This window comes from Lagopus leucura, unplaced genomic scaffold (genome assembly GCF_019238085.1).
Source record: "Lagopus leucura isolate 7727_CA_CO unplaced genomic scaffold, USGS_WTPT01 Super-Scaffold_73, whole genome shotgun sequence".
Classification (NCBI taxonomy): Eukaryota; Metazoa; Chordata; class Aves; order Galliformes; family Phasianidae; genus Lagopus; species Lagopus leucura.
Window position 1 is genome coordinate 54,569,328 of NW_024962252.1, and position 24,046 is coordinate 54,593,373.

Below are 24,046 nucleotides of genomic sequence, written 5' to 3' on the forward strand. Positions count from 1 at the left end.
TCCTATATAATAGGCAGATTGTTGTAGAAAAAATCAAGTCCAATAAAGCCATCAATCATAGCTAAAAACATTTCTCTAATATACTCATTATAACACTTCTACTTTATTGATTTAAAGACTGTCAACTAACATCTGTGCACAGTAATCTCTATTCTTAGATGCTTGATATAATCAAAATTCCATATAGTTCCATATAAATCACACTTTCTATGATATACTTCCTGCTGTCATGAAATTCTTTACATTCAACTGGTCAATGAAATTGTATTCCGTTCACCTTTTGGTGTCCACATTATGCCTAATGTAATTGTTTGACTGCAGGTGCACTGTCTAAAAGAGAGCCAGGTTTGAATTGAATTGCATATCTTGGTCTTCTAAAGCCAGGATATTTTAAAATGCCTTTCCTGTAGTCCGAATTAGTTACATCTTTATTCAAGCAAGAATATGGACAACTTCATTATATTAAACTGTTTATTCTCTCTAATTAATTTGGTTAATTTTAGTCTTAAAAGAATGGAAATGATGAAAAACAAGTGGGATCATTTTGGCAAAAATTTTGAAGCTCTGTCCACCTGGATAGCTGAAAAAGAAAAAGAACTGGAAACTTTGGAAACACTCTCATCTCCTTTGGACACACAGATCAGCCAAATCAAGGTGATTAGTTCTTGTTATGTAGAGCATTAAAGAACAGGGTTATTTTTGGTTGTTTTTTTTTCTTTTTTTTTTTTTTTTCCTAGAAGGCAAGAAGGAGAACAAACATTTTATGCGTTTCAGAACAAGCATGATATTAAGATGACACGCTTAGTGTATTAAGATACCAAACAGTAACATTTTACTTAAGCTAAAGGAAAATTCTTCTGCCTTCTCTGTTAGTGGTTAGTTTCCAGATATGGAGTCTTTGTGCATATAGTTAAATATTGAATTTCTACTCTTTATTTTAGCAAAAAAAGTAGATACATATATACAAAGTCTATATAGGTGGTGTTTTTTTTTTTTTAATTAAACATGCATCATCTAGTGGATATTGATCTACATTTTAATCTTTCAAGCTAAAGTTATTATTTGATTTATGTATGTTTTATTATGAACTAATAAAGGAACTATTGCTTTTTGTAGCTTGCAAATCTATATTCCATTTATTGTAATTATATTTACAAAGTCCTAAATTCTGTGTCATTTAGTTTCCCGTTACAAACTAAGACGCATATTGTCTCCAAACATTTCCATTTTAAAGTCTGCCTTGATATCCTTCCACTAAGAAAATGTTCCTACGTGGGGCTGTGTGTTTCTATGGGATCAGACTTTTTTTGTGTGTGTTTACAATTTTCTTTAATTTGTGACCTACCTACTCTTCAGAAAGTCCAAATTGTGCAGCCTTATTGCAGTCATGCACCTGATTGATGATATGTATTTCAAAAAGATCCCATCATTTGGTATGATGGAAAGATTTTACCAACAGACATTTTTGTTTTTATTTGATCACAAGGTCATACAGACCAAGCTAATTAACTTTATTGATTTTATCATTGAAAGATAAAACAATGCTTGTTCTTCTGCTTCATTGCTACAACTCAAAAGCAGCTTCCTTGTGGTTCCAGTTCCACTGGTATACACTGTCATCTATTCTTATTTGTCAGTAGTTACTATATAGGATGCTAATGTTAAAGACAGAAAATAAATTGATTAAATGATATTAATATTGCATTACAGTGTAATAATTCTTTCCTGTCTAAATGGAGCCTAAATAAGCTCCACCACTGCATTCAGGCCAATATTTCAGACAAGGTCTTCCATGTTATATAAGCAGATAAACAGTAATTCTATCAACATCTTCCAAGTTTCTGGATATTCCAGCACAATTCTTCATTTAAACATGTCAACAGAATGAAAATGGCTGAAAAGTAGTTGTTTCAAATGTTTGAGTAAACAGAAACAAAAAAAAAAACCCTGGTAAAATCAAGGGTTCATAATTGAAACTCAGGTGAACTAAGCAATTTTATGAACAGTTATGAGTTAGATAACATCAGACGAGACGTGGATGTAGCCTGAGGTCTCCTTCATGAGCACGTTTCTAATTTTGCAGATATTGCTGTATTTTAGTGTAAATTTCCTGATGGATTAGTTTGTGTCACAATGCTTATCAGCATATTTTAGTTCATAATTCAATGAACAGCGTTTTAGTAAGGATTTGCTAAATGAAGAGAAAATAATTTGTTCTGATACATTTGAATGAACAGATATTAAAAAAAAAAAAAAAAAAGGAAGGGGGTCAGCTGAATATAATTATCATGAATATTAGTGGTAATATTCTGCTTTTTATGACATCGTTTACAAAACCCAAATGATGTCTGAAGTGATGTCTGCAGAGCCAGATTTTCACCTACACATTTCTCTGAAATTCCTGGTGGACAAAATGACAGTTCTCACAAGGAGTGAAAACTGGTGGCAGACTCAATGAGATCCTGAAGGCCTCAATTATACCCTTTCTTTTATATAACTGAGTGAATTTAACAGGAGAGTGTGGGAGTAAATAAGTGCGGCCTAATTTGTATCTGCTGCATTGTTAGATAATTTCAGCTTAAAATAGGCAAATATACTATTTTTCTTCAGCTTCGTGTTCTCATGCAAAAAAGATGTTTTATAATCTGAATTAATTCAGAATATATCACATAAAAGGATGCATAAATGGTTACAGAACCACATACTTTTTCCTATACTGTCACCCTACTAATTCTAGACTCAATGTTGCCATTTCTGAGCAAGTAAGGTTCTGTCACGTAAGGTACCGTATTTTTACTGCAGTTATACCAGAAAGTGGGCATATTTAGGCCTATGAGGGTGAATTTTCAGGAAAGTTTTAGGTTGATGTCACACAAGCACATATCTTAATAGTATTATGTCTGAGAATGCTGGTGCCTCTTCCAATTTTAATGAGATATTTAGGCTCACTCAGTTCCCTTCCTGATACGCATTCTCTAGCTTTTTTGGAGAGAACTCCAAGGACATGCTACACCAGCAGAAATTAAAAGAACTCTGTCATGAAAACAAACAAACAAAAAAATCTCCAAGTTCTAAGATGTTTTCTGAACAAGCAGCCACCAAATAAAAAGTACCAGAAGTTTATCTCTTGCCTATTGTAGCTGTCAAGTCTCCCTCTAAATTGCAGTAAAGTCAACAGGAGGAAATTGTCTTAGACCTGGTGAAATATAAAGTCAGTAGTTACGCATTTAGTAATGGATATAGAAAATAACTGCAAAGTACCAAAGCCACTGTCACAATAGTTTTATGGTAAAATACAATTTGTACTTCAGTTAAGTTCTTTATATAGTCTCTGCCTGGGAGCACGTTAACCTTAACTCAGCATCTAAATTAATTTATATTCTATTATACCACACTATCATTTTAAATTAGAAAAGGAAACAAAATAGGCACCCTTTTTGTGGCAGACTGATTTTAAGAAAAAAAGAAAGGGAGCTTATAGGGCATATTAGAGACTTTCATAACTAGATTTTTCAATAAGTCAATGAACTCTCCTCTTTTTAAATAAAGAATAATGGTAACAAAGGTGAAAGAAGGAAGAATAGAGTATATTTCTAAGAGTTAAAAAATATTGTACTTCTTTTTTTACTATTAATTTACATTTTAGGTTATTAATACAGAAATAGACGGTAAAATAAATGGAATCTCAAAACTAGAAGAAGAAGCCAAATCATTTACCCAGTTTGTTACTTCTGGAGAATGCGCACATATTAAAGCCAAACTGACTCATATCAAAAGGTATTGGGAAGAGCTAAGAGAACACGCACAGAGATTGGAAGGAACCATCACAGGGAATGCATCAGCACAGAAAATATATGAAGAAAGTCTTAAACAGGTAGACAATACAAAATCTAATGGGTTATTTTCTGCAATTTATAGAATTGTTCTGTTTTTCCAAAATTGAATATAAAATGCTATATTTTACTAGAATGAACTAGAGCATGAGTAGCTTTTTAAGGTAATCGCAAGACCTCCACAGGTATATTTTTGCTCTGAAAGACTTAAAAAGCAGGCTTGGGAAGATATTTGAATATACACACTGAAAAATGTACACTGTCTTTTAGAAAATCTGTATGAGTCTTCTGGATATTACAGTGGTGAAACACTTATCTATGAATTCTGTAATTTGGTTGTTAGCATGTATGTGTGATACATTATGAGGAAATTGAACATTATCTTGTCCCAGTCCCACGGAGTTGTGTACAGTTTGATTTCTAACTTCAAAAAATACTCAGAACTACAAAAGACTAAAATGTAATATTTTCTTGGCACTAAATATTTATAAAATGTTATTTAAAGCATGACTGTATTTCTTGCTGTTTACAGACTGTTTTTATTTCCTTTTCTTCATAGGTGCAGCAGTCAGTGTCTGAATTTGAAACTAAGTTAGCTGAGCCTCTCACATCATGCACTTCATCATCAGCAACGTATGGAGACCTACAGGATTGCACGGTGAGCATGTGGCCTGTGACTTCTGCTGCTGAGTCAGGGAAATGCTACCACACTGAGCTCCTTACAAAAGCCCCAATAAACCCCCAGGCCAGGGGCTGCCTGAAGTCCTGTAGCCTATGATGGAGGCAGGGCTGATTGTCAGGGTGGGTCAACCTGGTGAAGGCTCCAGCAGACATTTTCTGCTAAGTCTTTCACTGTTTCCAACATGTTTGGAGGGCTTTTCCCCATTCTAGTGAAAGGAAAGCCTTAAAAGTATGATTCAAATCTTCAGGTTTTCATTTTTAATTTTATGCATCTAGAGCATTATGAAAAAAAAAAAAAGATAAGAAACATTTCTAGGATACATTGTTCCTCAAGGATTTTTAAGAAACTTGCGTCTTGATATAGAGAATTCTGATTAAAAACATAAAATTTAAAAAATGAATTGGAAGTTTTTTGTTTTTTGCTTTGTTTGTTTGTTTGTTTTGGACAATGCAGAAACTGAACGGTTCTGGCAGACAAGATTTTTTCTGAGCTGCTAGAAGCCTCTTGGTATTTGAGCATTTGGTTGAGTCCATCATAATTAGAAAGCAAATAATGGACTGGTATTCAGAATATATATAAAACCCAATCTCTTACGAATTTGATGACATAGCTTCCCTTCCCTTTCCTTATCTCTCCTGAGTTTGTAATATGTTCTTGCCATGATAATCTTTATCTTCTATTCTGACAGAAGTTCACTGTACATGTTCCTTGTCTTTCCCTTATCGTGCCATAGACTGCAGTCCTCTCAGTTTGGAGGGACTATTTGTAATTACTGCATCTGTATAAATTAAAGCATGCTATGGGGGGTTTGGATACAGAGTTGTCCTACATGATCATTCTGCACTGCACACCTGTTCAGAATATCTCACTTCTCTTTCCTGACTGGCTTTTCTTTAACACTGTTAAGATAAGATAAGATAGTCTTTCCCCACTGCAGGCTTGTGGTGATTGATACACTTGGGATGTGTGTATCTAGGATAGATTTTGAGATAAATGTAATATATAAAGTGACTTTCTGGTCTGGAAAATGTGGCATTTTGTCAAACTATGGGTATAAGTATAGAATTTTTTCCAACATCATTACTGTAGCTTTGATGTTTACGTATACAACTTCTCCTTCTTCTACATGTTCATTAGGACCTTTGTCATACTGTGGAAAAACTGAGCAACACACTGGCCTCTCTCTCAGTCTGTGCCCGAAAGGCTATCAACAAAGAAAAAGCTGCTCAGGAGGTTACAGCATTACAGCAGAGATATGAGAAGGTATTAGAAAATGCTAAAGAGAAACAAATGTTGCTGGAGACTCTTCTGGCTCGATGGCAGAAGTAAGTAAGCTACTACGTCTGCTATGATGGACACAGAGACCTTTCTGCTGTCAGACTATGAGACCAAGGGGAGGGCTTGTTTTGGTAATGCTCCACACGTAATTTTCTCAGGCAGGAGAAAGAGCTGTGTGCTTTCCAGATCTGGCTGGAAGGGTGTGAAGCTGCAGCCAGGCCTTCAGAGCAGTATATTTCTGCTGACAGAGTTAAGCTGGAAGGTGAACTGCAATCGCTGCAGGTATGTTTTAACGGAAAGACTGAAACATTCCCCCACATTTCTGTAGCTTTTAAAGGATTCAGTTGTTCAACTGTCATCTGAAAAGTCACTTGATTCTGGGCTTTAGAAATGTGTTAGGGAAATACTACACCACAAAGACAAGAAAATGACAGGAAAATGTTATTTGCAAATACAGTATGCCTGCTCAAGAAAAATTATGTTCTAATATATCCTATTATTTATCAAAGAAGGATATTGATCTGCTTCCCAGATGGTCATTTCTCTAGAGAAATTCCTTTATTAAGCAATTCTGCTTCCTTAGCCGCCTCTTGTCCAGGCTAATTAGTCCTAACTCTCTTACCCCCTCCTCGTAGGAGAGGTGCTCTTGTCCCTTGATAACTGTGGCCCTTTATTGGATGCTCTCCAGAATGTTCATGTCTCTTGTCCTGGGGATTGCCCTGTTTGGTTTCAAAGTATGTTTCACATCCAAGTGAATTAATATGTATGTAGCTCTCAAGACTCCTGCATTCAAATTAACACATACAGTCAAGAGAAGATGATTTAGTACATATATTTTGGAAAGTCTTCCTCCTAACAGACTATACCCCCTTCACAAGTGTAGCTGTCTGCTTCTCCAGCCATGTTTGTGGGTCATATTCCAAATGAGTCATATGGCTAGGTGTAACATTTTGTTCCTCGGTGCTGGGATGCTGCTGAATCTCCAAGTCAGAGCTCTGTAAAGATAATTATTAGAGCCTTTCAGATTCCATTCAAACTAAAAAAGCCAGATCTGTAAAGCTCCAAGAAGCCAAATGCACAGTAATAATCTTCTGTTCAGAAAAGAAACTCACTGCTATTTTTCATGCTCCACTTTGTCATAAGTATAAAAACAAAAAAAAGGCAGCAAAAAACAAACAAAAAAAAACCAACAAAAAGACTTTTGAAGAATCCCTCCTGAATCACAATTAAAGATATAGCTATATAAGAGATACTGAGTACCCTCATGCTCTCATAGATCTCAGTTCCTCTAAGTACTTAGATGTACTCATGCGCTTCTCTCAAAGTGGTGTATTGGAAATCCTTAGCTATTTTTTAAATAATTATTGCTATTTGGCATAATATGATGTCATATTGAATCAAAATGCTGTACATTCCATTGTTTTCCCAGGATTTGCGAGCAGATTTTGAATCTCATGCTTCCGTCTATGTGAGCCTATTGCAACTAAATGAGTCACTGTTCCCAACAGCTTCCAAACAGTGTGTGAAAGCAATAAAAGAAAAATGTAAAGAGCTGGATGAGAGATGGAAAGCATTACCTCAAACTATTGATAAAAGGTGTGTGCTTTAGAGTATTTTTTTATGTGTTAAATGAGAAATTCATATCCAAAACATGAATTTCAATTCTGAAATGTAGTTCTATAGTACAACCATTAAGAAAACAAACATGAAAGGATTTAAGGGTGCTCTGTGCTTCTAGGAATGGAGGATGGTGAATCTCACAGATTTATCATGTCGTTTCGCATAACTTCACCCTACTTTTTGATAGATTTCTGTCACAAGGAGTATGAGGCAGGAAATGGGATTAATGTTTTGTTTCCTCAATTATACGTTCCCAACTAACTTCCTAAAGTACTTCCAGAATATGTACTATCTGTTCTTCATTTCTTAAGTTGTATTATTTACTTTGTGCAAAGCTATACCTTTGTCCTATAAAACCCATTTTGGATATTTCATTTTCAGTGAATAGTATAAATTCTCAATTGTTAGGCTTCTGGCTCATCTTCGACTCAGGAATGCTGCCTCTTCTTTTGAAAATATATGTTACTATATATTTAGATTGAAGTTGAATGGTGATGAACATGCACATTTTACTGGTTGCAAAGTGACTTAAATAACAGGCCCAGGTTGTTGGCATCTTTTAGATCCTTTATTAATACAATAATTTTACAGTTTAATAATTTTCTACATATCATTTCATGTTGAAAATCATGTAGAGAGATTTCTAAGGAAAGATGTGCAGTGGTCAGATAGCAAGGGCGTTTTTAAGATCAATGTTTAGAAGCCTAGTTCTACTAGGTGCTGGACATATTCTTCCTCTGAACCTCCATTTATTTCAGTCCAACTTGAACATTCAGCCTACATTTTTGGACTTTTACCTCAAGTACACTGTTGCAGATAGCATAAACATGCTCTGAGGACTGAATTTTAGCTTGAATATCATCCTCTTTGCTGGGACTACCGTTATGAAGAGAAGTTGAAGGACTCAGTTGCTTAAAGGCCCTTCTAACAGTTGGTAGGAACAAGATGGTAGGAAAGGAAAGATAAACTGGTACTTCCCAGATAAGTAATAAACACAGCAGTCTTAGCATTTGTAATGTAGATTACTGATTCCTTCCACTTGCAGTGATTTTTATGCTGTCCAGTTTGCTGTGACTTTAATTCTGAGAAGTGATTTTTGTCAAGTGCTTTCATGTTTACATCTGACATCTTATAGGATCAACTTCCTTCAGTCTCTTGTTGCTGAGCATGGACAATTTGATGAACTCCTCTGCAGTTTTTCAGAGTGGATTAAGCAGTTTCTTGCTGAACTACAATCCACTTCAGAGATAAACACAGCTGATCAAGAATTAGCTGCATCTCACAATAAGGTAAATTTCTGGATGTAAATATTAAAGCCAGACAAATTGTATCATGCATAATGTTATTTACCAGTCCTTGAAAGCCAATACTCTGTTGTAGTCGCATACACATTTCTATCATTTGACCAGACTAAAACAAAATTATAACTCTGAACTGTGCTTTATGTCATCCATTAAATAGTAGTTGTTTTATTTGCAAATTCAATAATAGAATGTTTTCTGAACCTTCAGTTGCAAAAGGAAATGCAGCCCTCCTATTTTCTTTCTTTCCCATAGAACCATTCAACGGAAATTGAAAGTAAGAAAAAGCAGTTACAAAGTCTGAAGGACCTTGTAGATAAACTGTGTGTTTTCAGCTGTCCAGAGGACCAACAGACATTGCAAGGGAAAACTGAAGATTGCTTTCAGATATTCCAGGAGGCAAATCAAATAACTAACCAAAGAAAAGAGGCTCTGGATCAGCTGCAGGTATTCCTGGAGCTCCATAATGCTGCATCAAAAAAGCTCCACCAGCTGAGGCAGACAGTGGAGAAAACAGGAAATATGGACAAAGCTAAATCGGAATTACTGGAGAAGGACCTCCATGATGTTATTCAGTCTCTTAACAAGCTGGAATCTATTGCCATCAGTTTGGATGGTTCACTTACTAAGGCCCAGTATCACTTAAAGCATGGGATTTCTGAGCAGAGGACCTCCTGCAGGGCTGTGGTAGACCATCTGTACTTAGAACTGGAGGCAGTTCAAAACCTGCTCGGAACAAAACAGAGTGAGGCAGAAGCTCTTGCAACCTTGAGAAGATCTTTCATGGAACGGAAAGAAGAACTGTTGAAGAATGTTGAAGATACTGAGGAAAAGGCTGACAAGGAGGGCCTAAGAGAAGCAACGCTGCAAGCCCTCCAGCAAAGGTAAAAACAATATTAATGCTTGAGATTGGTACTTCTTTATGTTTGGATGGAGGAAGAACATGAACACAACATTCAACAAGTCCCTCAAATCTTTTATACTGAAATAACAGAGAAGAAAATCTTTGTTAAAACACATTATTTTGTTCAAAGGAATACAAACTCCCAGCAGTCACTAGGAATCCCATACAAAATAGATGATTCTCTCCATTCAGAATTGAAGACTGCTGAATGAATCAAAACACTTATTGTAATAAAATACTCATGTAAATATTGTATGATATTTACAAATGACAGTGTGTGGTGAAGACATGTATCTCTACAGATTTGTGTAGCTGTATATGTATTAGGAAAATCAAACTCTGAGCCTAGTTGTTACTTTTTTTTCTTTTCCTGATACATTTTATCTTCTGAAGATATTTTAGGAAATATTAGAAAAATGGAACTTCATGCACAATAACTCTATGAACAGCTATTTCTATCTTCCTTACCCCTCTTTTTTTCTCACCAGAAAGGGAAAATGAATAAATTTGTAACCCGCATTTTAACTTACAGATTGAGGATCTTTAACCAGTTGGATGAAGAACTCAATTCTCACCAGCATGAACTCCAGTGGCTCATGGACAAAGCAAAGCAAATAGCCCAAAAAGATATAACTCTTGCTCCTGAAATTGACAAAGAGATCAATCATTTAGCATCACTGTGGGAGGATACCAAGAAAGTTATACAGGAAAAGTAAGTAGTGAACAACGAACAAGGAGAGATTTCTTGTAGTGGGGAAAAGAGACCCGTTTATTTGAGTTTGACTTCTTGCCATATCAACCTGTATAAACACCGAGAATCGAATAAAACATATTCTTCTATCCATTACCTAAACAGAAATAGGCTGTTCTGCGGAATGGAAGGTGAGGAAGGGAAGCCTGTTTTTATCAGTGGATTATTTTGGTCTCAGTGCAACAGGGATGTAGAATGCAATGTTTTAAACCTGAAGGAATGCTCCCGATAATTGGACTACTAAATGTTAATATTCTAAATGTTGCTAAGTGTATGCATTTTCTTGGCTACTCCAAATGTGTTTCAGATTGCATTCTGATTCCCTTATGGTGAACTGCTACATCTCATTCACCTTCTTTCAGAAATGTGACAATGAATTGTGCTAACAGAGCTTTTTCCATTACAGAAAGGAGCAGTCCTGCATTCTTATCGATCTGATAAAGGAGTATCACGGCTTGAAGTCAACAGTGATGAAAGTCATAGACAGTGCTGACAGTGCTTCAGTGATAAAGTCCATTTGGAAGGATCGTGAAGATATCAAGCGAACTTTATCAAAGGTAACTAGATTTTCATTTGAGGGATTTAAATCATCCTTGACTTGAGATTAGCCTTAGGCCACCTTTAAAATTCCTTGAATTTACTGTCAGATCTTGATGTTCAGGATTTAAATTTTATTGATTCTGGTGAGGAAAGAATATATTCCTTTTTAGTAAGGTCCATGAAGGAATATTTCATTGTTGCTATTTTAACATTTTAGGACCTAAAAGAGCAAAATGTTAATAAATAGAAAAGGCATAAGTTATCTGCTCTTTATATAAAACACCTTATGAAGATATTTTGGTCATAGTACGAGGATGTATTTCCAGTTAAAATACTTTAACCTTTTTCCATATTGGGTAATTGGTTGGAATGGTCAATGAAAGAAAAAGGCTGACTGAAATACTATTGGAAAAAGTATTGCTGTTTCCTCAAATGCAAATCTGGCTCTTATATCTGTCCCTTTCCTTAAAGATACTTATTTGAAGTGATATAATGTTGACACTGACCATTGAGCAAAGATAAGGAATATGAATCCCTTTATTCCATTCATTTCACTAAATCATATTCTTAACATTATAAATCACTATCTAGCTTGTCAGGAATAACAGCTTTGAGTTAAATTCTTTCCATTGATTTGGAAAGTAATTTTATTTCAAAGCCTAAGCTCTTCATTAAAAATTCTTCAATCACACCTCATTCTAAGTTGTGCATATTTATAGCATCTTTTTAATAGACATTTTAAGTAGAACTGCAAGATGGAACATAGCTTGTCTGTCAAAGAAATATGTGAAAATTCATGTCTCTTTAAAATGAGACTTTTTTCTGTAGAGAATGCCTTGCTACTGCAATGGCAGCCTAAACTAAACCTTGAAGTAGTTGGAGCACGATAACTATTTTGCACAACTCCTACCATAATAACCATAATGGCCATATTGCATCCAGATTAGTAGCTGATCTGTTATATACATATATAAAACAGATCAGTGTTAGATATATATATATACACACACGTGTGTGTATAGTTATATGTGAGATACTAAAATCCTTTTTCAGATAACTCTTCTAGAAATAGGTGCTTTAAAGATTTCCTCAAGCGTAACACTGCATATGTAGTAGCTCTGAGGAAATAACTTTCCATGATTTTGTCTAATTGCTTTCTAAACATGTTTGTACTGAATTCTCCTGAGTATTTTGTACTGATATTATTTGTGGTTCTAAATTTTGTTTGTGACACCCTCTGTTTGCTCTGTTGTAATGCCAGAACTGACGCTAAGTACTGATAGTAATATTAAATATTCAGTGAGATGTTCTTACTCTTCAATTTTAGATGTATAGATTCTGAAGAATAAAAGAATACTTAAATAAAATTGTTTGCCTAAAATCCCATTGATTGCTTGTTCTTTAGCAGGAAAAATCTGAAATTCATTACTCCAATCTGTGTGATAATAATTGATCTTAAAATAACAATTCTAACATTTTATTATTTGTATATTGTGACATAATTAAACATTAGATAGTATTAGATAGCAAGTTGAATGAAAATCATCAAATGTATAACATATGCCACAGCTTGAGAGATGATGTCTGGAGAACTGGGTTTTTTCTTTCATTCTTCAACTCTTCCTTAAATAAGCACATATTTACATCCACAGCACGAAGCCGCCAAGAATGATCTGAGTGATAAACAAAAAGATCTGGATATTTTTACCAATAAAGGAAAACATTTGTTAGCAGAACTGAAAAAAGTGCAAAACTGCGACTGCAGTATGGTGAAAACAGATATGAACTCTACAGTGGACAAATGGTTGGATGTAAGAATCTGGTGTTTTTGCATGGAATACAGTTTATAAGTTGAACAAAGGTTGCAGTACTTGTATTTTCTTAGGACTGAAAAGTGTAATTGTTTGGTAAATTTTACTCTGAAATATATCTTAAAGGGCTAACTGTAAGGTTTTTATACTCACTGTAGTTACAGTTGTGACATACTTTTCCTGTATTTAAAAAGTATGAGTGTAAATGTGACAGATCATATATTTATAGATTTACTCAGTGTACACTTACGAGTGTAAATTTGTATTGTATTCTTGCTGGTATTACTTCATTCAAATAAATTGGACAAAATAAAAAGCTGTAATTCACAAGAAGCTGGACCATAAAAGATGTGCCTATATTGAGAGACAACAGTATAGCAGATAAGCTAATATTTTACCTTTTCATATTTATACTGCTTTGTGCTTATATCACATAAGAAAGGTAAGTGTAGCTGTTTTAAAAAGTTTATTTGAATATAAAACTCAGTGAAAACCATAATGTTTTAGAAATAGACACATGATTTTTGTTCATTTTATGATCCAGGAAACTAAATTACAATTCATAATTTAGAAATAGCAGTAAGAGAATTATTTTGCCTAGGCTTTCTGATATTCTCTGATGCACTTGTCTTACAATTGACTTCAAAAGAAAGAAATCTAAAAGTAATTTTTGAATGGTATTAATGTATTCCCCTTTCTTAAAAGGTGTCAGAAAGGATTGAAGACAACATACACCAGCTAAGTTTAGGGGTGTCTCTATGGGATGACATCCTGAAAATTGCAGATGAAATGGATGGATGGTGCACTAACTGCATTTCTCATCTGAATGAAGGCATCAGCAACTTGAGTAACAGTCTGAGAATGGAGGTCATCCTGAAAGACTTTCAGGTGCTTACTCATAAACTGCCAATAAAAACGTTCTGGGTCAAATTCTCAAGTGATATCAGGCATACAGATAATGCTGTGCTGTTGTAGACTAGCGCGTTCCCTATCAAGCAAGCAGGGGTATCACTAATGCAGTGGCTAGCTGATGAGACTCCAGCCCTTTTTTGAAGCTGGCTGTTTCTAGCAGAAACCAGAACAGCACAGATCTTACTCCATCTAAGTTATTTTCACTCTAGCTCTATATGAGTATGTTTTTTTTACAATGTAAAAAATTTCAAAGAGCCTGGCATTGGACTGAATTATGTTCCAATAGAAACTGCTGGAAATTTTAGACTTTATCTGAAGTTAACCAAAGATCAATTTCTAAAATCTCAGCTTAGAATGTAGATTGTCCAGGCTGTATTCTAAAAGTTATAGTGGACTGAGGTACAGATTTTAATGTCGGTAACATGATGTCCTTCTTTCCTAATAGTGTTAAACACTTCCAGAAGTATAACAAGCATTCAAGAAGTGTTCTGCCAGTTCTGGCTTGAAATGTATAGCACATCACCCATAGAATGAGTATTATTCTACTTCATTTGAAATAATGTCCTTATGAAGAAGTGCAATAAGTACAACAGAGTATTAAATGGTACTAAATCAGGTTTTCCAAGGACAAACATTGTCTAATATCTTTTTGACAACCATAACAGTTAAACTACCTGAATTAATTACCATTAAAATTGATTTGAAGTGAGAGCAGCTAACACCCAAAACCCAGGTATACCTGATTCACAGGAGGGCCAGAATAGCAAAAGGCATCAGGACTGTGCACAGATTTGCAGTCATAGAGTGCACAGTCCATAACACATTTTTTCTGCTGTCTTTTACAAGGGCCATTTAGCAATCAGAAATAGATGAAGGTGGATAGAAAAAATTGAGCGTACCTCTCACACACTTCATAGCACTGCTCCATTTCTCAGCCAGCTAATGTTATATGTTCCTAGCACAAAATACCACTGGAAGGTTCTACTGGGGCTAGATGAATTTCTACTATTCCAGCACAGAAGTGAAGTAGTTTAAACCTGAAATCCATAGTCCAATTTTTTAACTGGAGTGTCCTGTTGGATTTTTATAGAAATGAGTCTGGGTAATCTGAACCCCCCTGATCTCTTGCCTAATACTTCAAAACTACAGTTATACAAATTATGATTTTCTGTTTCACAGTGCTATTACTTCTTTAATAAATATAGTATTTCTTTGTAATTTGGATTTATATGACTGCAATAAATATAATGTCCTGATGTGTGAGTGTGTATACAACAGCATTTTTAAGTTAGCTCTTGTTTTTAATTTTTCACATTTAGTTCTGTGTCTATTTTTTTATTTTTTTTTGAGCTCCATTCTCCTTAATTAAAACCAGATGGAATGTGTTATACTGTGCATGACATTAAATGGAATCTAACAACAACAGTAGATTTTTCCAGTGAAATAAACAATGACATTGCCATTTTTATTCAGCTTTATTATTTATGATACTAAAACTATTAGAGCCTTTTAAATATTGAAAATGTGTATGATTATTTAATAGAGAGGAAGAGATCTCTGAAGTAAGTCAAATGTAGGAAAAGAAATAGGAGTGTTTTAGTGAAGGAAACCAATAGAATTGTATTTGCTGCTAGTTGCTAAATACTGGTAAAATGAAAGGCAATATAACAGTTAATAGAGCAGTCTTCTGAAGATTTTAAACGTAATAGTATGGTATGAAACTTTGACTAAATCTCTTTGACAGTCTCAAGTCAAGGATAAAGAACAGAAGTTGGAGCAGCTTAGCTCTAAAATTTCAGAACTCAAAGAACTGACTCATAGTCAAGAGCCTCCTGCAGATCTCCAGGTAAAACAAAGTTCTTGTGATTCACAGACTGTTCAAATGGCTAAGAAGAAACTCCTTTTGAAATTTCTGTCTCTCCTGTACTGCCTTTTTCTTTGAAGGCGACAGATACAACACTCTGTGGGCATCAGTTTGTTGTATGTTTTTTTCCATATTCTTCATTTTAGACTTTTCTGAAAAAGAATGCCATGAAGTAATCGAACATTAGAGGTGTAAAAGTATTTTTATCAAGTCAAAATTGAATAAGTACCTCAGAAGGTAGCTGGACAAATCTGATTCAGATAATCTCTGCAATGTACAACCTTAAGCCAAATCATATGTGAGCACAAACACATTTTGCCTCCTTAAAATAATTATAATGCAGTGGAAGTATGTGTATTTATCAAACCAGAATTATTATTTAGTAGTCTGAAGTTAATGCACTGAGCTAGCTGTTACTAAAGTGGAGTAAAACAGGTCACTGAAAGTGAGCTGTTGAACTTTTGTGACTGGCTAGGTCCATATTTTGGGCACATGCAAAACAACAGTATGACTATTTTACATGTTAGATTTCAAAAGGAAATTGGTATGCAAGATCTAAGCTTTCAGTATGTCAGAAGTATTAAAAGATAAACTGACTTCTGTGATTTCCACAGATATTTCCAGGAAAACGTAATAATAGACAATTACTTTTAAAATATGTATCAGATTTTAACTGAACATAATCTAACACTCATGTCTTGTCCATATTACGCAGTGATCATAAACATTAGCCTAAATTACAGAACAGAACCATGTTGTCTGAAGATGTTCAAACTGTGTGGAAATGCTTATGTTCTCCTAAATGTTTCCTTTGTGTGAGCGGTTCAGAAGCTTCAGATTTAAGTTATGTTTATAATAAATTGAATATCTGATCACTCATAACACAAAACCTAGAGCATGTTATTTTGCAAATATCTAATTGCTGAATGTGATAAATAAAATAAAATGTACATATATACAGTAGAATACTTGTAGATATGAACTTATGAGCTTTTGGTTTACTTTTAATTGGTGAAATGTACACAACCAACATCTGCTAGAATTTCATATTTTGCAGTGGTTAAACTTATTTACGGGCAATATTCAAACTGATTTTTTGTGTTGTTTTCAATCTTAATCTGCTTTGCACTGAGATTTTTTAAACCTCAGAGCTCTTGTATCTCACTAATATATCTTTTTACAGGACTAGTTGTATTTATGTTAGCAGTATTCATACTCTTTATAAATGGCAAATTAGTAAAAGAAAGAAAGATCAGCTGTTTAATATTTCAGACATAATATTCAGACATAATTCAACAGCTTGCACTCTGACTTTTCAGAAGTTAGGATCCCTTTTTTGGATCAACGTATATCTAAGATTTAATCCTGAATGGTCATTTTATATTAATGTAAGCATATTTAGATATGGAACACATTATTAAAGTGTGTAACTTTCCTACCTTTTATTTTATTCAATAGATTTTCACTTCTTATAATATGCATTTTTTTAAATTTAAATGTTTTAAAAATTAACACTTTGCTTTTAGTTTATAGAATCAGATTTAAGGCAAAAACTGGAACATGCCAAAGAAATGTCACAGAGAGCAAAAGAGACACTAAAAGATTTCAGTTCTCAGAAGATGCAGTTACAGAAGTTTATTGACAAGATGACGCACTGGTTAATAGAAACGGAAGAGACACTTTTAAGATGCTCACGTAACCTGGACCCTGAAGCTCTAAATCTAGTAAAGGTCGGTGCTGAAGAAAATGAACATACTTTTTTCTTAATGAGATTAACTTTGTTTTTTGTTGGACTTTTTACTAGCTAGGTACAACAGTTAAGCTTTATATTTCATTTTCACTTGATAAAAAAAAGTACATACCCTAGAGGTGTATTTGTGACAAACCATGCTGAGATTTTTTCCATTATGAGCTTGGGTTAATGCTGATATACCAGCCAATTCAAATTCAATTTGATGATGAATATTCTTCTCTAGTCCGACAAAAACTTCCTTTCATTCAGAAGTCCCAGCAAATTCCAATGTCATAGTGCATCTCAGGTGTAATTCCAAACTGTGCTGAAAATTATTATTGTTATTCAACATGCTTTACACTTATTGTTTTAAAAATAAAATATCAAGCCATGTGAAATAGCACTTTCATATTTCTGTGCTGACTGTTTAGTTTCAAGAATTCATCTCATTTGGAAAATTCAGGAAGCTTGATCCAGTACTTCTGTTGATTTTTTTTTCTGTTGATGATTAGTACTTGTAACGCACCATAAAAGGAAAGAGCATAAAGGAGGACAAAGAATGCTTGAGAAAGTAGAGGGCTCTATTGTTTCTTTACAGATGTCATATTTGTGTTATAACTTCATTTTCAGGAAACACAAAAAGACCTGCAGCTCCAGCAGAGCAGCATTGATTCAACCCGTGAGAATCTCAACAGACTGTGTCGCAAGTACCATTCTGTAGAGCTAGAAACTCTTGGTGGCACTGTCACTTCACTAATAAAGAAGTATGAAGCTGTGAATCAGCTTTGTTCCAGAACACAGGCCAACATACAAGAGTGCTTGGAAAAACATTTCCTCTGTGAGTCTTCAGGCTTGCTAACAAACCGTTAGCCCACAGTCATGAATCATTTGGGAGACTGCCTGAGTTTCCAGTGATGTCATTTGCAATTATAACGTTATTTTTGTATGCAGCCTTTCAAAAAGTTAACAGATTGTCATTTCCTATTTGCTATGAAACCAAGCATTATACAAAAACAGAATTCAACTTAAAATATTTCTGAAAGGCAAGCTTACTTTCTTCAATACCTATGTATGTTGCTGCTTCATAGTCTCAGATTCTCCTGTTTTAGTATTCATCTCTACTACACACAAACACTTTGAGTATTTGCCAGTTGGAGATTTATTTAGCCAAATGGAGATAGTAAGTCCCCATCTGAAGAAGTTCCTGGGCTTCCTGACAAATCATTGGAGAGAAACAGGCAATTTTATATCTTAGATATTGAGATACTAACCTAGATGTTTATCTAACGTTACGTTGGAATAAATAGCAGCCTGGAATTGTCTGTCTTTCCCATCAACTATAAAGAGAAGCCCAGTGTGAGTATTCTATTTGGATGTTTTGTGAATTGTGCTACCCAAGTTCACTGAAGACAGTGAGATTCATCCCTTTAGCTTTTACATGGGGGACCAGATGGATAAATTAAGTGGGAAAGGCAGCTGGATCAACAGTATTGTGATAAAGATGCTTTGTAAAAAAAATATAATCTTTATTCTTTTTTATTAAATAGATACTATGCAAGAATTCCAGGAATGGTTTTCTGATGTGAAGGCTGCAGTAAAAGAATTATCTGACAGGTCTGGAGATAGCAAAGCCATAGAGGCAAAGCTGCATGATTTGCAGGTATAGTTAACAAATCAAAAACCAGTAACAAGTGATATAACTATGCACAGATATCAAATTTTCTCTCTTAAATAATTTGTAGAAACCATCGTACTCAATGATTTTATTTCTGAAAAATAATATAAAAATAAATCAACACAGCAATGCATACTTTAGAGGAAATACAGTGGAAATTGTTTACTGTTCTGAAAGATCGGACTGAAGTTTATGTATAACTGAATCATTCTTGTTTGTGATTTTTATTGTTTCATTTTGTTTGTTTTGCATTCATTCTTTTCCTTTTTCTATTCCTTCTATACTTTCTACTTCAGATGAACAATGTTGTGTCAAATATAGCCTGTATTGAGTTTTTGCTGGGATAGAGAACAAATATAGCAGACAGCTAATGTAAACGGCTATATAATATAATATATAATATTTTTATATATTACATATAGTTTTATAAATATATAAAATATATTATAAAATTATATATTATATATCAATATTCTGTAAATATAATATATAAACAGCTAACGTAATTTCTAAAATACCTATTATTTTCCGCTTACTTCAGAGAAGACGGAACTACTTTGTGATAGGAAAATTGAGCTTTGTGAATTGTAGCACCACTTAAAACACTTTATTTGAACTTTCTACTTGGAATTTTTTCCTCACCAGACATGGTTCTCAGCTTATTAAAATCTAACCGCTTCTAATATAAATTTTGCTTGTCTTTATTAAGTCTTGAAAGTTTAAACAGTGTTCTTTCACCATACAGAATGTGCTCGATTCTCTTAGTGAGGGGCAAAACAAGTTAGATGCTGCCTCCAAGGAAGGAGAAAACTTGTACACTTGCTTACCTCAACCAGCTGTGATCCATATTCAGGAGCAAGTAGCAAAGTCTAATCAGAACTTCAAAGAATTCCTCAGTCAGTGTCTGAATGATAAGCAGGCTCTGGAAGCTTGTGCCTCATACCTGGGAAGGTGAGTTGCAGATAGACTGCATGAAATTTTCAAGCTGTAGAAATACAATTGCAATTTACTGTTAACTAATTCTGTTTGCTCTTTTTCTTTGGAAATATTTAGCAACAAACAAAAAACTGGTCATATATGAGGAAGAATTGTGAGCTCATATGATCCCAAATAAATAGTTGAAATCTCAGTAATTTAAATGCAATTGCCTGGAATGAAAAAATGAATTTTCAGGTTCTGCCTGGATGTTTGAAGATAGTGTGTGCTTTCTACAAAGCATATGCCTGTCCTATACCATTCCAAATGAACATATTTCCCAAAAAGCTAGTAAGAAAACATTCTTAATTTAGCACTTTTAATTGGAATTTTGAGAGTTTAAATGCTTTTAAGTATAATTAGATTCAAAACTGCTGCTAGCTGAAAGCAAAGTTAGTGTAGCAATAACAGGTAAGAGATCAAGATGAGATGACATGCCTTCATATAAGTAAAAAGTTTACAATCAGGGACTTGGGTGCAGAGCATACTGAGTTGAGTTCTCAACAGTTCAGATTCCACTTATTTTGTCAGTGAAGCTGAAAACACAAAACTTCAGGTACTGTATGTGTCAGTACTGAGTAAAAGCCCATTTCCATCTGTTTGTTCATTTGTCTCGGACAATATCATTATAAGGATTTGGGAATATTTTTTCTTTTTTACTGTCTTCATTGAGTCTAGTAGTAAATAAAAGTACTGCCACTTTAAATTTTGAAGGCTGCTTTTCTCATGCAGTTCCCATGATTTTCCTGAACATTTTTAGAGAGTTGCCGAATATTTTTAGATTACTAGTCACTGTGGAATTATGTTTTGTACAACTCCTATTCGCTAAGAATGAAATTGATACCTCGCTTTGTTTTCTCAGTCTTGTGGATACTGAAAGAACTGAGTTAACTTCTTACTAACTTCACTCCCCTCAAGAAATTAAGGGAATATTTATCTATTCTGTAGCTTTGAAGAACAGCACAAGAAATTCAGCCTGTGGATACATGACATGGAAGAAAGAATGAGCACAGAAGCATTAGGAGAGATCAAAGAGCTTATTCCTGAGAAGAAAAAGGAGGTGCAGAAAGTAGAAAAGTTTCTGGAAGAGTTGCTGTCTTCAAGGTACCTTTCTTAATATACTCTTATTTTTTCCTCCGTTAAAAACATTTAGTAGAAGGAATAGTAAAAACACATCATATCCATTTATAAAATTTTCTTTCTTTCTGTTCTGTGAAATTCATATCTGACCAGATTAGTTATATCTGATATAGTTGAATTTGTATTATGAGCTCAAATAGCATCCACATCGGCAGTGAAATACTTCTAGAATTCAGACTTAGCCAGTGGGTGATGAAGTAATTGCCATTTTTAGTATACTGTGGTTTTACAAACATTTTAAAATTGCTATTCGGTTTGTCAAGATATAAAAGAAATAGCAGTAAAGTAGTTTGAGTGGTAGTCAAGTAGTTCTTGCCTCACAACACGCTAAAAGGAAGCACTCGGTCACTGTCTACTTGAGCCTGATGTAAGACATTTTGGTCTGATGTAAATTCCGGTAATCATAGGTTATCCGGAAGTTTGAGATTGAGGCTGTGTAAGGCCAGAGTTTTAATCCTTTTTACTGGGCCTTCTACCCAACCCCAGATTCAGTATCTAATCCTGGGCAAATGGCCTGACCATCATGCATTCCCACCTAAGTCTATAAACTGCTGAGAAGCTTTGGAAAGTGCAGAAAGGTAGTAACTCATGCAGAACTGGAAGTCTGAGAGCCATAAAGAAAATAAGTTAGCTTTTTATTTAAATGTGCAAAAGAAAGATTTCAGTATCATAATTTGGAGCATCAAAATCTGCAATAAATTGCCCTATTCACAAGTAAATATATGAATCAGTATATAATATTTCTTTTAAATCTCTCCCAGCTACATTTTCTGTTAACTAGGATCTCTAACACTGGTGGAGTATGTGATTATGTGAACAGTCTTTGTAACTTCTCATAGTTGCTATAACAATGTCATATGCTTTTTGAAATTGATTTGCAATCTCAATTCTTTCTTTCAGGGAATCTTGTGAAAAGCTGGCCCAAATTGCACAGGCTTTAAATGAGGAAGGACATGGTGCAGGAAGGGAAGTGCGCCTGGCCTCTCAATATCTCACCAATTATCAAAACATGGTCAAAACTGTCAAGGAGAAGCTGCGAACATGTCAACTTGCACTCCAGGAGCACCTCACTTTGGAGGAAGCACTACAGAGCATGTGGTCATGGGTGAAAGAGGTTCAAGAAAAAATGGCCTTGGCTGAGAGTACAGTTGGTAGCAAAGCCACGCTAGAGCGACGTCTGACACAAATTCAGGTAAAGAATAGTAGGACTGAACTTTATGTATCATCAAGATTATAACAATGTGAGGGCCACATCAATGGAAGAGGAATGGTTTTGTTTTGTTTTGTTTTGTTTTTGTATTTTTGTATTGTATTTTTACACTGTTATAAAGAAGATGATTTGAATTTAAAACCACCTTAAACTGGGAGATGCAATGTGAGAAACAGGACGAAGTTTAATGGAGAGGAATGTGAGGTATTACATTTAAAGAGGAATAACCAACTGTGGAAGTGTGTATTCAGATTCAAAAGCTGTCTAATGGAGAAAGCCTTGAAACTATTCACCTAGAAAGCGTGTGGCATATATATATATCAGGAGGTTTTTGAGGACAGGCTAGATAGGCATCAGTTGGAAAGATTAGTCAAGCTGTGTGCTGCTGTCTTTCTGTGCAGTCCTTGACATATTCATTATCTGCTGCAATGTAAGCAGTATTTTAGGATGACTAAGACAGTGAAATACCTGTGTAACCGTGGGGAAAACCGCCAGATTCCTTGCATATAATAAGGGATAGAAACCTAGAAAAACAGGAATTCATACTGGACATGTTTGTGTTACATCGTTGTGTAAACGAGTTCAGAAATTGTGGCCTCTGCTGAAAGAATAACAGCCTTCAGCTGCCAGCAGATTGCACTTAACATTTTGATTTATTTTGCCCCACAGGAGATTCTCTTACTCAAAGGAGATGGTGAAGTTAAGCTGAACATGGCTATTGGCAAAGGAGAACAAGCTCTTAGAAGCAGCAATGAGGAAGGACAAAAGGTGATACAGACAGAGCTACAAAAACTGAAGGATGTATGGAATGACATCATCAGCACATCCATGAGCTGGCAGAGGTAAAACTCACTGAAAAACATGGGTCAAACCCTGACACCTTGCTTAGCACCAAAGAGTAGTATCTTACAGCACACTCTTTCATCTACCGGGACCCCTAGGTCTTTCCCTGTAGGGCTGCTCTCAAGGACTGTTCCTCCCAGTCTGTATATATGTGCCTGGGATTCCTCTGGCCCAAGTGCAAAGCCTTGCATTTTGCTATGTTGAACCCCACTATATACTCCCAGGCCCATCTTTGAGGTACCGCTGAATGGCATCACTTCCTTCCATTGTGTCAACCGCATCGCTCAGCTTGGTGCCATCAGAAACTTGCTGAGGGTGCACTCAATTCCATCATTGATGTCATTGATGAAGATGTTTAAGAGCACCGGTCCTAAGACAGACCTCTGGGGAATGCTGCTCATTGCCAGCCTCCACTTGGACATACAATCATTGATCACCACCCTTTGTCCGTGGCCTTTCAACCAATTCCTTATCCACTAGGTGGTCTACCCATCAAATCCACATCCCTCCAATTTGGAGATAAGGATGTCGTGGGGGACCATGTCAAAGGTCTTGCACAAGACCAGGTAAATAGCTTCAGTTGCTTTCCTTTTGTCCATCAGTACTGTCACTCCATCATAGAAGGCCACCAGATTGGTTAGGAACAACCTTCCCCTGGTGAAGCTGTGCTGGCTGTCTCTGATTACACAGTCATTCCTCATGCAATCTAATATGTCATGCAGGAGGATCTAATATTCATAAAATATAGTAATTGAAAGTAGGTTGATGTTTTCCTGCATTTGATACAATATAATTTCCAAATAGAATATTATTACTTTTGATTTCCTTCACCATTCTTACCAAACTGTTCTAGAACAAGTTTCTCCTTTGTTTCCAGTCAAACCATATTACTTAAATTTATTTTATTTTTTGTCCTCTGAAATCTCTGAATTGCTTTCCATTCTACTAAACCAGGCTATTCTCAATTTTTGTATT

At 35.0% G+C, this 24,046-nt stretch overlaps 1 protein-coding gene across 1 annotated transcript in view; it reads left to right on the top strand.

Annotated features, from left to right (window-relative positions):
• The window catches only part of SYNE1 (spectrin repeat containing nuclear envelope protein 1), a 275,315-nt gene that overhangs the window by 93,586 nt on the left and 157,683 nt on the right, over nt 1-24,046 (top strand). The window contains exons 31-50 of the mRNA XM_042893607.1: nt 504-654; nt 3,647-3,874; nt 4,393-4,491; nt 5,653-5,840; nt 5,952-6,075; nt 7,223-7,389; nt 8,549-8,702; nt 8,970-9,598; nt 10,151-10,330; nt 10,776-10,926; nt 12,562-12,720; nt 13,426-13,608; nt 15,377-15,478; nt 17,023-17,226; nt 17,859-18,066; nt 18,776-18,888; nt 19,649-19,854; nt 20,827-20,982; nt 21,919-22,210; nt 22,898-23,070. Of these exons, the coding sequence (XP_042749541.1) occupies nt 504-654; nt 3,647-3,874; nt 4,393-4,491; nt 5,653-5,840; nt 5,952-6,075; nt 7,223-7,389; nt 8,549-8,702; nt 8,970-9,598; nt 10,151-10,330; nt 10,776-10,926; nt 12,562-12,720; nt 13,426-13,608; nt 15,377-15,478; nt 17,023-17,226; nt 17,859-18,066; nt 18,776-18,888; nt 19,649-19,854; nt 20,827-20,982; nt 21,919-22,210; nt 22,898-23,070 (3,867 nt within the window). The remainder of the gene's footprint in view (nt 1-503; nt 655-3,646; nt 3,875-4,392; nt 4,492-5,652; nt 5,841-5,951; nt 6,076-7,222; nt 7,390-8,548; nt 8,703-8,969; nt 9,599-10,150; nt 10,331-10,775; nt 10,927-12,561; nt 12,721-13,425; nt 13,609-15,376; nt 15,479-17,022; nt 17,227-17,858; nt 18,067-18,775; nt 18,889-19,648; nt 19,855-20,826; nt 20,983-21,918; nt 22,211-22,897; nt 23,071-24,046) is intronic.